The sequence below is a fragment of the Dromiciops gliroides genome, chromosome 2 (assembly GCF_019393635.1).
Source record: "Dromiciops gliroides isolate mDroGli1 chromosome 2, mDroGli1.pri, whole genome shotgun sequence".
Lineage (NCBI taxonomy): Eukaryota > Metazoa > Chordata > Mammalia > Microbiotheria > Microbiotheriidae > Dromiciops > Dromiciops gliroides.
This window is the reverse complement of record NC_057862.1, coordinates 664,264,399-664,276,937: the sequence shown is the minus strand read 5'-3', so window position 1 is coordinate 664,276,937 and position 12,539 is coordinate 664,264,399. Positions and strand designations below refer to the sequence as shown.

Here is a 12,539-nt window from a genome sequence, read left to right as displayed (position 1 = left end):
AGGGGAGCTTGATACCCAGGAACCTATGCAAATTCCCACAATGCTAAGCTATTGGTTGGGGCTTATGATCAATAGCATCGCATTGGAGCCAGTAGTGGTCCAATTCAGTGTCCGATGGTGCTCATCTTCTCACCTCTGGAAAAGGAGAACCTACTTCTAGGTTACAGAATGATATGGTAGATGCCTACAAGACCTTAGGTGAAATCCAACTTGGGGGCTTTCCTAAATATTCTTCTCCCCACACTTGGGGGTATCTGCTTCCTCACAGGCCATGCGCATCCAGTCAGAGATGGAGCTGCGCATGTTCCGACAGAATGAGTTCATGTACTACAAGATGCGGGAGGCCACCCTGAGCAACCAGAAGATGCAGGTCATGGCGGAGCCAAGCGTGGAGACAGCAACGCCCACCTTTCATAAGAAGCCATGAGGACTTGCTCAAGAGGGGACATCTGGTGCTGAAGGGATGGGCAAAGGGGGCAGAACCATCCTCCCAAAGGGGTCGGGGAGCAAGGAATGCAGTGGGCTGGATGGCTGTTGGAAGGAAGGCACCCCAAGTCTTCCAGCGAGCATGCTTTGACACCTATTGTTTGTTAGCATGGTGTGTGATTCTGAGTATTGTCTTGTCCAATGTCGCTTTGGTCCACATTTGTGGATTCCTCATGTTCCAATGGAATTGTGGGGAATGTGGGCGTGTTTGGGTGCTCTGAGAACTGGGACCTCCTAAAAATGGGGGCTACTCTGAAACAGGTGTGTGGAAGCCCTTTGAGGGCAGGGGCTGCTTTAATTTTTGTCTTTGTGCTCTGAGCACAGTGAGTACCGAATGAGGGCACCGCCAACTTGGGAGCCAGAGGACCTGAGTTCTAATCTAGACTCTGCTGCTATGTAACCTTGGGTAGATCACTTCATGTCTTTGGTCCTCAGGTTCCCCATCTGTAAAACGGGAGCTCAACTAGGTGACCTTTGAGATTCCTTCTGGCCAGAAATCTATGACCCTCTGAGACTGGAAGATTCTTTTCTGGATATCAAATCAATGAGATATTTAGGGCCCTTACAAAGGACAATGAGGCTTAGAAAATATGTACACGACTTCATCCAAATGTCACAACAGACAATGAGAGAGGTGTTATTATTACCTTTCTCATCCCTCCACCCACAGATGAGGAGCTGAGACTCAAAGGGCTGAATGATAAGCCCAGGGGGTCACACAGGCAGCCAGTGTCTAAGGCAGGATCTGAACCCAGGTGCCTTATACACTGCACCCCATCGATCGCCTTTTTGCTTCTCTTCTACATCTCAGGGCAAAGCCTGACCTAGTTTTCTCTCTTTTTTTCCACGCCCTGGGACAAATTTCTCAGCTCTGATTCTAATGGGCTCACATGCTGCTCCTTTCCTTTTCTCCCTGTCTCTCCTGGAGGGAGAGACCTCTCTCTTTTGAACATGGCTGATTTCACAGGCCTAGGGAGGGAGCTGATCATCTACAGAGGGGAGCCTGGATTTGATGGAAGCCATTCATGGGGAGGATTCAGCTAGGTTGAGGAGAACATGTCCCTGAGCCTGAGAGCAGGGAGGTCTGCCTGAGTCAGGGACTGGGCTGGGAAACAGTAGTTTGCATGGGTTTGTCTGGAAGATTAAGGCCATGTGAAGTCGCCATCCCAGGTCCAAGTCTTTACCAGTCACTTCGACCCAACATCATTACACTGGACATTTACAGGGCACTTTGAAGGGCTCAAAGCACTCCACACATCTGTTCTTCCTTGAGCCTCAGAATGAACTTGTGAAATGAGTTCCTGCTCTATCAACCCCATTTTGCAGATGAGGAAAGTGAAGCTGAGAGAAGTTAATGAATTGGCCCAAGGTCACATAGGCAACAAGTGACAGAGCGAGGATTCAAACTCAGGTCTCCAGATGCCAAGTTTAGTGTGCTCCCATTTGCCCCATATGGGTTCCCCAAGGCAGCTTCTCCCAAGCTGGGACTTGTACCCTTTTGTGTGTGTGTGTGTGTGTGTGTGTGTGTGAACAGCGTACGTGACTGGAATCAGAATGTCTCACTGCTGGAACCGAGGACTCGTCTCCCCCAATATTTCTGCCTTTTGGGCCAACACCATCTGCCCATCATCTTGCCCGGATCAGAGACTTGGATCGCGCGATGTCTCTGGCTCATATAATTTTGTAGTAACTAAAGCAGTAGCATTAAAAATCAGTGTTTCTAAGCAAGCAAACGTTGAGATTTTTTTCTTCCTAAAATCCAAGGCTGTAATCATATAGTGGGTCATCTGAACAATATAACCCCATCTGGGAGCTCCTAGGCCCTAACTGAAGGTTTCCTTCCTGCCCCATATTTCATGGCAAACAGCTATTTCAGGGGCCTTTTACCAAAGCTATAACTATGTTGAGGCAAGCTGGGTTTCAGAGGGAGCAGAAATTCTAAATGATGAATTCGAAAAATTGCATAATTTAAAAATTTGCATTTAGTTATGAGAACACATACATACTCCTCCAAGAGGGTAGGAACAATTTAGGCGATCACCTGGTTAGCAAGAATAACTAGTTAAAATAGAAAACTATCAGATGGCATGCACTGGTAATGACAGCCAAGCATACTTGAAAGAAGGAACATTCAAATGAGAGAGACAACAAATATAAATGTATATATATGCACATATACACATGTACATACATATATACATGAACATATTGCCTCAGAATATATACATATATACATGTAATATTGTATATATAAATACATTTTCTATACATATAAGTATAGAAATACATGAATGCAATATATAATATGCATATATGTATGTATAGACAAAATATAAAGAAATGCAAATAAATGTACATTTGTTAAAACCCACAGTAGTAATACAAGCCAGAAATAGTTCTACCATCACCAGCCTTGGTGCATAGACAATAAATGCCTATTGATTGATTGGTAGAAATCAGGAAGGTTTCCTCCCTTAGAACTTCCTTTAAAGGGTCTCTGTTACTGTTTTAAATTTCCATGGATCTCAGTTTAATTCAATTCAGTAAACATTTGTTACATACCAGTCTACTATGGGCCCAGGCACTGGGCTAAGTGATGGGGATACAAAAAGAGGCAAAAGACAAGTTCCTGCCCTCCAGGAGTTTGCAATCTAATGGATATCTTCACACCTTCACAAATTAAATAGCAAATTCAGAGGTGAAAATGGCCTTAGAAATCACTAAATTCATGGGTTCTTTATCTTTTAGTGTCACAGACCCTTTGGCAGTAAGTCTGGTGAAACCTATGGACCCCTTCTCAGAATAATGGTTTGAGATATTTGAAAGAAATGCTAAAGTTCAGTTAGAAGTTGGTGAAGGGGTAGCTAGGTGGCACAGTGGATAGAGCACTGGCCCTGGAGTCAGGAGGACCTGAGTTCAAATCCGGCCTCAGACACTTAACACTTACTAGCTGTGTGACCCTGGGCAACCCACTTAACCCCAATTACCTCACCCCCTCCCAAAAGAAGTTGGTGAAAATAACGATATAATATTTTCCCTATCCAAGTTTATGACTCCCCCCCCCCCGCCCTCGAAATCTAGTTACATACTTGGGATTCTGTGGCTCTAGTTCAACTCCCTTGTTTTACGGGTGGGGAAAATGAGGTTCAGAGATGCCAAGGCATTTGCCTCCCTAAGATCACATATGGATATTCATGGCTGACAAATCTAGAATTTGAATCCAGGTCCTTGGACTCCAAAGCCAGTGTTCCTGAGCTCCCTAAATCCCCAAGGAATTAGACTGTGGAAGGTGGACCCATGCTCATAGAACCTATTACCTCAATAGGCAAAGGGCATTCAAGTATGGTACCTGATTTTTGGACAGGTGGGGCAACAGCCTGGTTTGTTCAAACAAACAAAAAAATCCCCCTTTCCCTCCATAATAGGTCCTACCTGGATTACCCAACTACTTCCTCAACTTTCTCTTTCCCTTGTCTAGACCACACCTCAGATATGGTCTCCTTCCCTAACTTTCCTTGTTTTTGGAAATACTTTACCTCATTGGGAGTGGCCCCTAAGCTTAGAGTGAAGGAGGATAAATAGGGAATGGCATCATGGTCTTGAATTCTGGGAAATCATCTTCCCGAAACCCATCTGAACCTGTCACAGCTCTTCTTGAGAATCTGTGGCTTCCTATCACCTCTAGGACAGTCTATGCACTCCTCAGTTGGGCATTTAAGCCCTTCCTAGCCTGTTTCCAAAGCCTACCCTTTTCAGACTTATTTCCCATAATTCCCTTTTACATGATTGACCTTCCAGTCTACCTGACCTTTTATAAGCCCTCACCTCCATTTCTTTGTTCAAGCCATACTTGTGCTTGATACGCACTCCTCCCTCACCTCTGTCTCTTCTAAGAATCCCTAGTTTCTCAGCACAAGTACTGTAGGAAGTCTCTTTCCATCCTCCTAGCGCTGTCTCTCTCTCTCTCTCTCTCTCTCTCTCTCTCTCTCTCTCTCTCTCTCTCTCTCTCTCTTTTCAAATTTCTGTGTTCTAGAATATAGAACAATATAGTCTCCTTAAAGCCAGGGACTTGGTGTTCTCCAGCATCTTTCACATAGTGGGGACTTGCTACATTATTGATGGATTGAATTGGATCCAGGGCTAAAGTTTCCAGAGGTTCATCTCCCACTGGACCTTTGTAAATTGCAAAACAAGACACTCTCCGAGAGAGGACTCCCTCCGTCTGCACACCCCTCCCCCATAAGAGGGGGCACTGGCAGGAGTGTGATGCTTGTGAGTGGGGAGGATGGAATAGAGAAGGCAAGTGTAAAAATAGCTGATAAGATCTGCAGCTGTCTGGCTTTCTATTTATTGGATTAATTTAAAGTATGCCTCATGCCCGTGGTCCCTGGGGCACCTGTACAAAATCCAAATGCAACATTCAAACTGTATTTACAAGCTAAAATTCCTCCTTTAGGGCAGAAGGACAGGCAGCCGCTGGGAAAGGGCAGAGCCAAGGGACATGGATTCCATTAGAACCTGGTTGGATCTGCCATGGAAAAAACCAAACACCATGCCCTCCTCCCCCAGCCCCCCTCCCTGTGAATGTCCTTTAAGAGCCTTCTAATTATAACCCTCTCATCTCCCCACTAAACATCACCCAGATGCCTCTCTGAGTGAGGGAAGGGTCACATGAGCAGGAAGGTTGGAGGTTTGTTAGGGGGGTATTCCAGTATATTCCACTAGGCACCATACTAGGAACTTGGGGCACATCAAGACAGATGAAAATGGTCCGTACCCTCAAGTGACTTACATTTTACAGAAGATCTCTATACTCTCCAAGTCCTTAGCCCTAGCTCCCTACTCATCACTTGGTTGGGTCCTTTAAACACCTTCCCTTGTGGAAGCTGTTTCAAGGCTATGATCATTAGGTGTCTAGATCTGCGTGGGGGGAGGGGTAGGGGGTATTAGGGTTTTAGAAAGATGACCTAAAGCAGCTTCTCTTTAGGGTTGGGTTTTCAGCACTTGGATTCCCATAGATGGCAGTTGGGCATTTGGCAGGTAGCCTGTGGGCAACCACTCCCATGGGATGGGAGAGCTTTTTATTACAGCCTAGAGCTTGTGAGTATGCCTTCTCCCATCTCACTCACCGATGTAACCAACCTGGTTGCTCATTCTCATGTAGGAAGGATTCTAGATAGAATTTTTTGTTTTTGTTTTGTTTTTGTTTTTTTTGCAGGGCAATTGGGGTTAAGTGACTTGCCAAGGGTCACGCAGCTAGTGTTAAGTGTCTGAGGTCAGATTTGAATCCAGGGCCGGTGCTTTAACCACTGCGCCACCTAGCTGCCCCCTAGATAGAATTTTTAAAAAGCATGGGGTGAAGGGTGATTCAAGGGGTCAGCAAAATGATACAGACCCTCAACATCTTTGCTCGAGCACCAGGGAATCCAAAGGGTTCCTTAAATGAGTGTTAATAAAGAGTGGACTGGGGTGATCTGTTCTTTTGCCCCACCATATTCCTCCCTACCCTGTGTGACAGCTTCCTGGGAAGCTGCCTTACTCAGGTGCTTCAGGGGATGTACCCATCATCTTCTGGGTATTTGCCTTCCTTCCCTGCTTTTTCACCTCCTTCTGTCTGCTCAGGGCTCCCAAATGTGACTTCCTACCAGAGCAGTAACTAGGATCTTTTGTACCTTGGGCAAATAGCACAAAACCCTGTGTGGGGAGAGACAGAGACTCTGAGACACCCAAGTAAAATGGTGCAGTGTTTAGAATGCAGAACTGGGAGTCAGAAAGACCCAACTTAGAATCTAGCTTCAGACACTAGCTGTATGGCTCTAGGCAAGTCACTTCCCATCTGTTTCCCTCAGTTTCTTCATCTATAAAATGGGATTATAATACTACCTACCTCCCAGGATCATTTTATAAACCTCAAAGTGCAACATAAATATTAGTTGTTTATTATTATTTATTGTCATTGTTATACTGAGGAAGCTGCTACATAGGATGGTGGGGAAGATAGTGAGAAGAGAGCAGGAGGTTACCAAAGGCCACCATATCATAGCTTCCTAATTTAACGGATTATTCTTGTTTATTTCTGATATAAGAAAAAAATTCCTATTAGAACAATCCAAAAGTAGAAAGGAATAAGCCTTTATAAAGTCCTTACTGCATGCCAGACACTGTGCTAACTTTACAAACATGATCTCATCTGATCCTCATGACAATTCTGGGAGGCAGGTGCTATCATGATCACGCCTATTTTACAGATGAGGAAACTGAGGCAAACAGAAGTGAAGTGATTTATCCAGACTCACACAGCTAGGAAGCATCTGAGGCAAGATTTGAACTTGGATCTTCTTCAATCTAGGCCCAGTGCCCTAACCATTATGCCACCAGCTGCCTCCAAAAGAGACATGGATGCTTCGGGAGGTAATAAGTTCTTTCTCGTTTTGAAATTTAGATGACCATTTACCAGACATGATGTAAGAGGATTCTTTTTCAGCTATGGTTTGGACGAGGTGACCTCTGAAGTTCCTTCCAACCTTGAAATTCTGTGATTCTGTAAGCCAGGTTACATCTCTGCTGTTTTCATGCCACTAAAGGATTACTAGGGCAGAGCATCCTTTTAAATCTGGGGACAAAGGTCTGCTTGCCCTTCTCTAGTTAAGGTTCTCCTCCTCATTTAGGCTTTCTGCTTCCCGATCTGAGTTTCATAACCCAAACCTGCCTCATTGTTTACTAGAAAAATGGTCCTTCAGCTGGTATCGTCAAGGCCCTATTCTCTGTAGCTGGTTTTTAAAATACCCCTCTCGTTTAAAACAAAAACATAGATGTTTTAACAGTTTGGACTCAAAACACTTTGATCCAAAGGTATGATTCTCACTTAGGCATTTCAGGTATAATATTAGGCAAATATAGATGGTGGTGCTTGTGGGGGACTAAGGAATGAGGAGACATGGACCATAAACCACCCCTAAAATCACACTATAAGGCAGCAACTGACTCCATCATCCCCACAGCAGGCACAATTTCTTTTTAGGTGAATGGTAATTTGCAAAGATCTTTAAAATATTTAAATCTTGTGGCTCTCTCTATTCCTTGGAGAGGTGGCGAACTATGGGTGAAGAATAGTGTCTATACTAGCAGATGGAGTCCCTGTGTTGGTTGGCTTTGCTTGATTGCTTTTCTTTGTTACAAGGTGAAGCTAACTTGGTGGGTGGGTGTGCATGTTGAGTTCAAAAATGGTTGTGTTGTAAGAGCAAAAGGCAGCAATAAAACCTTGAATAAAAATGTGCTTGTAAGGTCGTTCAAAGACAAACAGATTTCTTTTTACAAGTCACATTTTATTGTACCAATTTTACACAGTAAAAATAAGTGAAAAGCAGTTGTGTCTAAATTCTCTTGCTGATTCTCTTGAAGACAATATCACCCAATGTCATGGTCTGAAAGCCAAGAAGAAATCCAGCGTTAACCTTTCCTGTAACTTCTTTCAGTATATAAGCATGTCATGTTAGGCAATGATCCCCATATTTTAGATATATTAGAGATGGGGTTGGCAACCTTTCTGGATTTTTGTATGGATTCTCCATGCTTCCTCAGGGGACCCTGGGGAAGGTTGGCATGGGAGTCTAATAGGGCCCCATTAGAAAATATAAATATGGGGTGGCTAGGTGGATGAGGCACCGGCCCTGGATTCAGGAGTACCTGAGTTCAAATCCGGTCTCAGACACTTGACACTTACTAGCTGTGTGACCCTGGGCGAGTCACTTAACCCCCGTTGCCCCGCGCAAAAAAAAAAAAAGAAAAAAGAAAATATAAATATTCCCAACAGTGTAACAGCTGACAGCTGAAAAAGGTTTACTACCTGAAGGGGAGATTAGGAGGAATGGGTTAGAGGATTAGGTCACTGGGGGTGTAGGGGTGAGAGGATTGTGGATTTCGAGCTGGAAGGAATCTTAGAGGTCACCCTCCAAGCTCCCTGGAGTCTGCCATAAATGTTAATATGCTCAACTTTACACAGGGCGTTGGGCAATAATTCCTCCTTTCTTCTTTCCTTCCTTCTTGCTGTCCTCCATGTCCTCACCTGTCTCTTCCTCCTCCCCTCTTCCCTCCCTCCTCCCTGTCTTTTCCTCCTCCCCTCTTTCCTTCCTCCTCCCTGTTGTCCTCCATCTCCTCACCCGTCTCTCCCTCCTCCCCTCTTCCCACCTCCCTCTATGCAGTCCTCCATGTCTTTCCCTCCTCCCCTCTTCCCACCTCCCTCTCTGCAGTCTTCCATGTCTTTCCCTCCTCCCCTCTTCCCTCCTCCTTGAGAGCAGGACAGTCTTCCTTGTAGGTGTTCACTAATGCTTTTCGGATCCATCCCCCACAATCGAGCAGAAAGAGAAACACCCGATCACTCACGTTGGTGATTGTGTCTCCATTGAGTTCAGTGACTGACTTGATCCCTTTGAGAGTTGTCACCAGCTTGTTGCCTCCTTCCAGTTGTACTACAGTCTGTAGGAAGACAGAAGAGTTAGCTCTGGAAAGCCCCAGGGACAGGGGGTAGAGAAAGGGGTGGGAGTGAGCCAGGGATGTGCTGGCAAATGTCACTTTCTGGAGGGGAAAAAATGTACACACAACTTCTCCTTATAATCTGCATTATTAACATTTTCTCCTTCACTTTGAATCTAGACAATCAATAAAAGAATCAATCAATCCTTGATTTGTGGTATTTGCTATTTTCTGAGATGTAAATGCTCATGCTAAAAATTGAACAATTGGTTCTCTCCCACAGGTTTGAGCTGGCTCTAGCACACCCCTGGAGTCAATGCACAATTTAGATTCCCTGCAGAACTCCTTGATTCTAGATTGTACTGGCTGGATTGTTTTCTAGTTCTCTTGGCCCTTTCCTTTCTCTTTCTCCTTCCCTCCCCTTCTCTCTTCTCTCCCTTTCCCTGTCAGTCAATAAATATTTATTAAGCACCTATTATGTGTCACATTTTGCTGAAGTGCTGAAGATAGCTGGGAACTTACAGTCTAATGGGGGAAACAGTAAACAAAAAAATAATGTACAAACTCTATCGACAGATTAGGTTGGAAATATTTAACTGAGGGAAGGCACTAGAACTAAGGGGTTGGGGGAGGTTTCTTGTAGGGGTGTGGGGGGGGCAAGGTGGGGCGGGGTAGTGTAATGATTGGAATGACGCCAATTTTAGCCTTTAACAGTAGGCTATAGCTGGAACTTTAAGGAAGTCAGGGAGGTCAACAGTCTGAGTGGAAGAGTTAGAGCATTCCAGGCATAGGGGATAGGCAGAGAGAATGTCCAGAGATGGCAGATGGTGGCTCTGGTTTAAGGAACAGCCAGGAAGGCAAAGTCACTGGATGAAGAGGATGTGTTAGGGAGTAAGGTGTGAGAAGACTGGGAATGTAGGAGGGGCTTGGTATTGAAGGAATCAAGTTAGTCCCTGAACACAGACAATATGTATCAGAGGCACAACTTCATGGCTGGCCCTCTATCCTGGATTTCATCAATTAGCTTTTCATCTTGCAACATAGTGGCTAACAAGAGATGTGTGTTTGGGTCTTAACTCCCCAGGAGATGGTAAACTGCGGAGGATTAGGGACCACATTTTAGCTCATCTTTGCATCTCCTCCAGGGCTTAGCTCAGAGGCTAAGAGGGGGCACCTTAATTACTAACAGGTTCTTCCATTGGATTAAGTTATAGTTTTACCTTGACTTTTTCCCCGTTCAGAGTTTCCAGCTCACACTCCTCCCCCAGGGTGAACTCGTTCACCAAGACTTTGGTGCCAGCGGTTATGGTGAGCTTGAAGTGTTTCCCATTTTGTACAATCTCGGACACCCCCTTGATATCCTTTCCCTTCTGTATGATGTCATCAGGTACACCTGAGTCATACAAGAGAAGGCATTTTAGAGCTCTTTTGGTCCAACACGATCATTTTACAGAAAAAAGAAACTGAGGCCTGGGGAAATGAAATATCTTGCCAGTGGTCACGTAGGTAGTAAGGAGGCAAGAGCCAGAAAGACTCCGGTTCAAATCCTGCCTCAGATGCTTGCTGGATGTTTGACCCTGGGCAAATTGCTAAACCTTTCAGCCTCAGTTTCCTCATTTATAAAATGGGTATTTTTGTAACACCCCCCCATATCTCTTTAGGGTTGTTGTGAGAATCAAATGAAATAACAGAGATAGAGTGCTTTTCACACCTTAAAGTGTAATGTATCATCGTCATCATCTTCATCGAGTTCTTCTGACTTCAAATCTAGTGGTCCCTTTACTGCACCCTATTGTCTCTTGGTTATTTTTTGGGGACAGGCAAAGAAGCTTCAGTGTACAGTCAAAATCTCCCCTGCACATAACTAGAACAGTAAATGCTTAATAAATGATTAATGGAAGTGTGCACTTTGGATAACTTTTCATAAAGGGTTAGTAGGCTGTGGCTCCCAGAAACCTTGGCTGCTGTTTGGTGTGGCCTCTGGGGAGGTCTGATATACCTACTGTCCCTGGGCCTGAGTCTTCTTATCTGTAAGATGAAGGTGTTGGAATATATGTCCTCTGAAGTCCCTTCCACCTCCAAGTCTAGAATTCTCTGTCAGGATTTCTCTCCCCCTCACCCTGTGTAGCATCCTAGCTCTAGAGTTGTCAGGGAACTCGGAAGCCATTGGGTCTAATCTCTATAGTTTATAGATAAAGGAACTGAGGCCCAAAGAGAAGTGACATAACAGAAGACATCTTCCTGAGTTAAAATCCAGCCTCAGACACTTACTGGCTAGGTGACCCCGGGAATGTCATTTCACCCCATTTGCCTCAGTTTCCTCCTCTGTAAAATGAGCCAGGGAATGAAATCATAAACCACTCCAGTATCTTTACCAAGAAAACCCCAAATGGGGTCATGAAGAGTCAGACATGACTAAAATGACTGATCAACACAACAACAAAAGAGGTTGAAACCTAAGGTCTCTGACTCCAAAACCCATAGTGATCTTTCCACCGCATCATCATTCCTTCTTCTTCCTTTCCCAACCTTAAATCTGTACACTTGTGTTCTATCAAGTAGTCGTTAACCTTGTTGGGATGGGTCTAGATCCTTATCTTCCATTCTTCCTAGACCATCATCAACTCACAGGATCCCAGAGTCGGACAGGACCCCAGTGACCACCTCATTCAGCCCAAAGCTCCCCAGGAATTCCCTCTGCAACACTCCTGGCTATTCATTTGTAGCTTGAATACCTCCAGTGACAGGGAACTCAGTATTCCTGGAGGCTACTTGTTCCACTTTAGTTGTCTGGAAGTGCTTGTCTATATTAACTTGAAATCTACCTCCTATGCTTTCTCCCCACTGCTCCTGGTTCTTCCTTTGGGGACCAGGCAGAATAGTAATAACAACCAGCGTTTGCATAGCACTTTCAGGTTTGAAAAGTGCTTAGTTTCTCACTTGAAGAAGTTAGAGAATCATCAAGTTAGCTGCAGAGTAATAATAACAACAATACGTCCCATGTCCACTTACCAGCAACCTTCATGAAGGCTTCAAAATTCTCCTGGGTCTGCAGCTGGTACTTTCCTGAAAAGTTCATGGTGGACAGATGTTCTCTCAAAACACCAGCTGGGAGAGAAGATGCCTGGCCTGGCCCTGAGGGGCTGGTTTTATAGGGGGCTCTTTCCTTTCAAATGTTGGTCAGAGGTTATCGGTTGGAAGTTTTATGATTCTGCTCAATCATTAACTCCTTGGGAGCAATGGTCAGCGATAAAGGATAAGGTAAGCCTAGCTGAGGTTAACTGGAGGGCCTGGTCACTTAGTACAGGAGCAGGTGGTGAGCTGCCTCACTGTCCAGACTGTCTGGGGCTGGATGGGGAGGAGTGTGCCCATGGGCAGAAGGATGGGGAGATAATGAGATTGTTTTGCTTTGCGGCAACAGAAAGAAACAAGAATTGTTATCAATATGGCACTTGTAAAAAATTACATCATGCTTTCTCACTCATTCACTCATTTGATTCTTATAATTATTTTATAGGGTATGTGATCAAAATATAGTTGCCCCAATTTTAGAGATAAGGAAACCAAGGTTTGTCGAAGTC

The 12,539-nt window shown here is 44.6% G+C and overlaps 2 protein-coding genes across 4 annotated transcripts in view; one reads left to right on the top strand and one right to left on the bottom strand.

Moving 5' to 3' along the window:
• The window catches only part of SMYD1 (SET and MYND domain containing 1), a 44,257-nt gene extending 42,050 nt beyond the window's left edge, over positions 1-2,207 (top strand). For all 3 annotated transcript variants that reach the window (XM_043980601.1, XM_043980600.1, XM_043980603.1), the window contains one exon: positions 269-2,207. In XM_043980601.1, the coding sequence (XP_043836536.1) occupies positions 269-427 (159 nt within the window). In that variant the 3' untranslated portion in view covers positions 428-2,207. The remainder of the gene's footprint in view (positions 1-268) is intronic.
• A 5,587-nt stretch (positions 2,208-7,794) lies between these two features.
• On the bottom strand, positions 7,795-12,126 carry FABP1 (fatty acid binding protein 1). The gene is made up of 4 exons (XM_043985801.1): positions 11,971-12,126; positions 10,179-10,351; positions 8,869-8,961; positions 7,795-7,910 (listed from the first exon to the last, which is right to left on the bottom strand). The coding sequence occupies exons 1-4, from the start codon at positions 12,035-12,037 to the stop codon at positions 7,860-7,862; spliced, it is 384 nt and encodes a 127-aa protein (XP_043841736.1). The 5' UTR covers positions 12,038-12,126; the 3' UTR covers positions 7,795-7,859.
• Positions 12,127-12,539: the final 413 nt, after the last annotated feature.

Excerpts from the sequence above, each read along its gene's own strand:
- FABP1 (XM_043985801.1), bottom strand. The coding sequence starts at position 12,037 with ATGAACTTTTCAGGAAAGTACCAGCTGCAGACCCAGGAGAATTTTGAA. Across the intron at positions 8,962-10,178 it reads TGAACGGGGAAAAAGTCAAG|ACTGTAGTACAACTGGAAGG; the intron begins GTAAAACTATAA and ends GTCTTCCTACAG. Across the intron at positions 7,911-8,868 it reads ATGGAGACACAATCACCAAC|ACCATGACATTGGGTGATAT; the intron begins GTGAGTGATCGG and ends CTTGGCTTTCAG.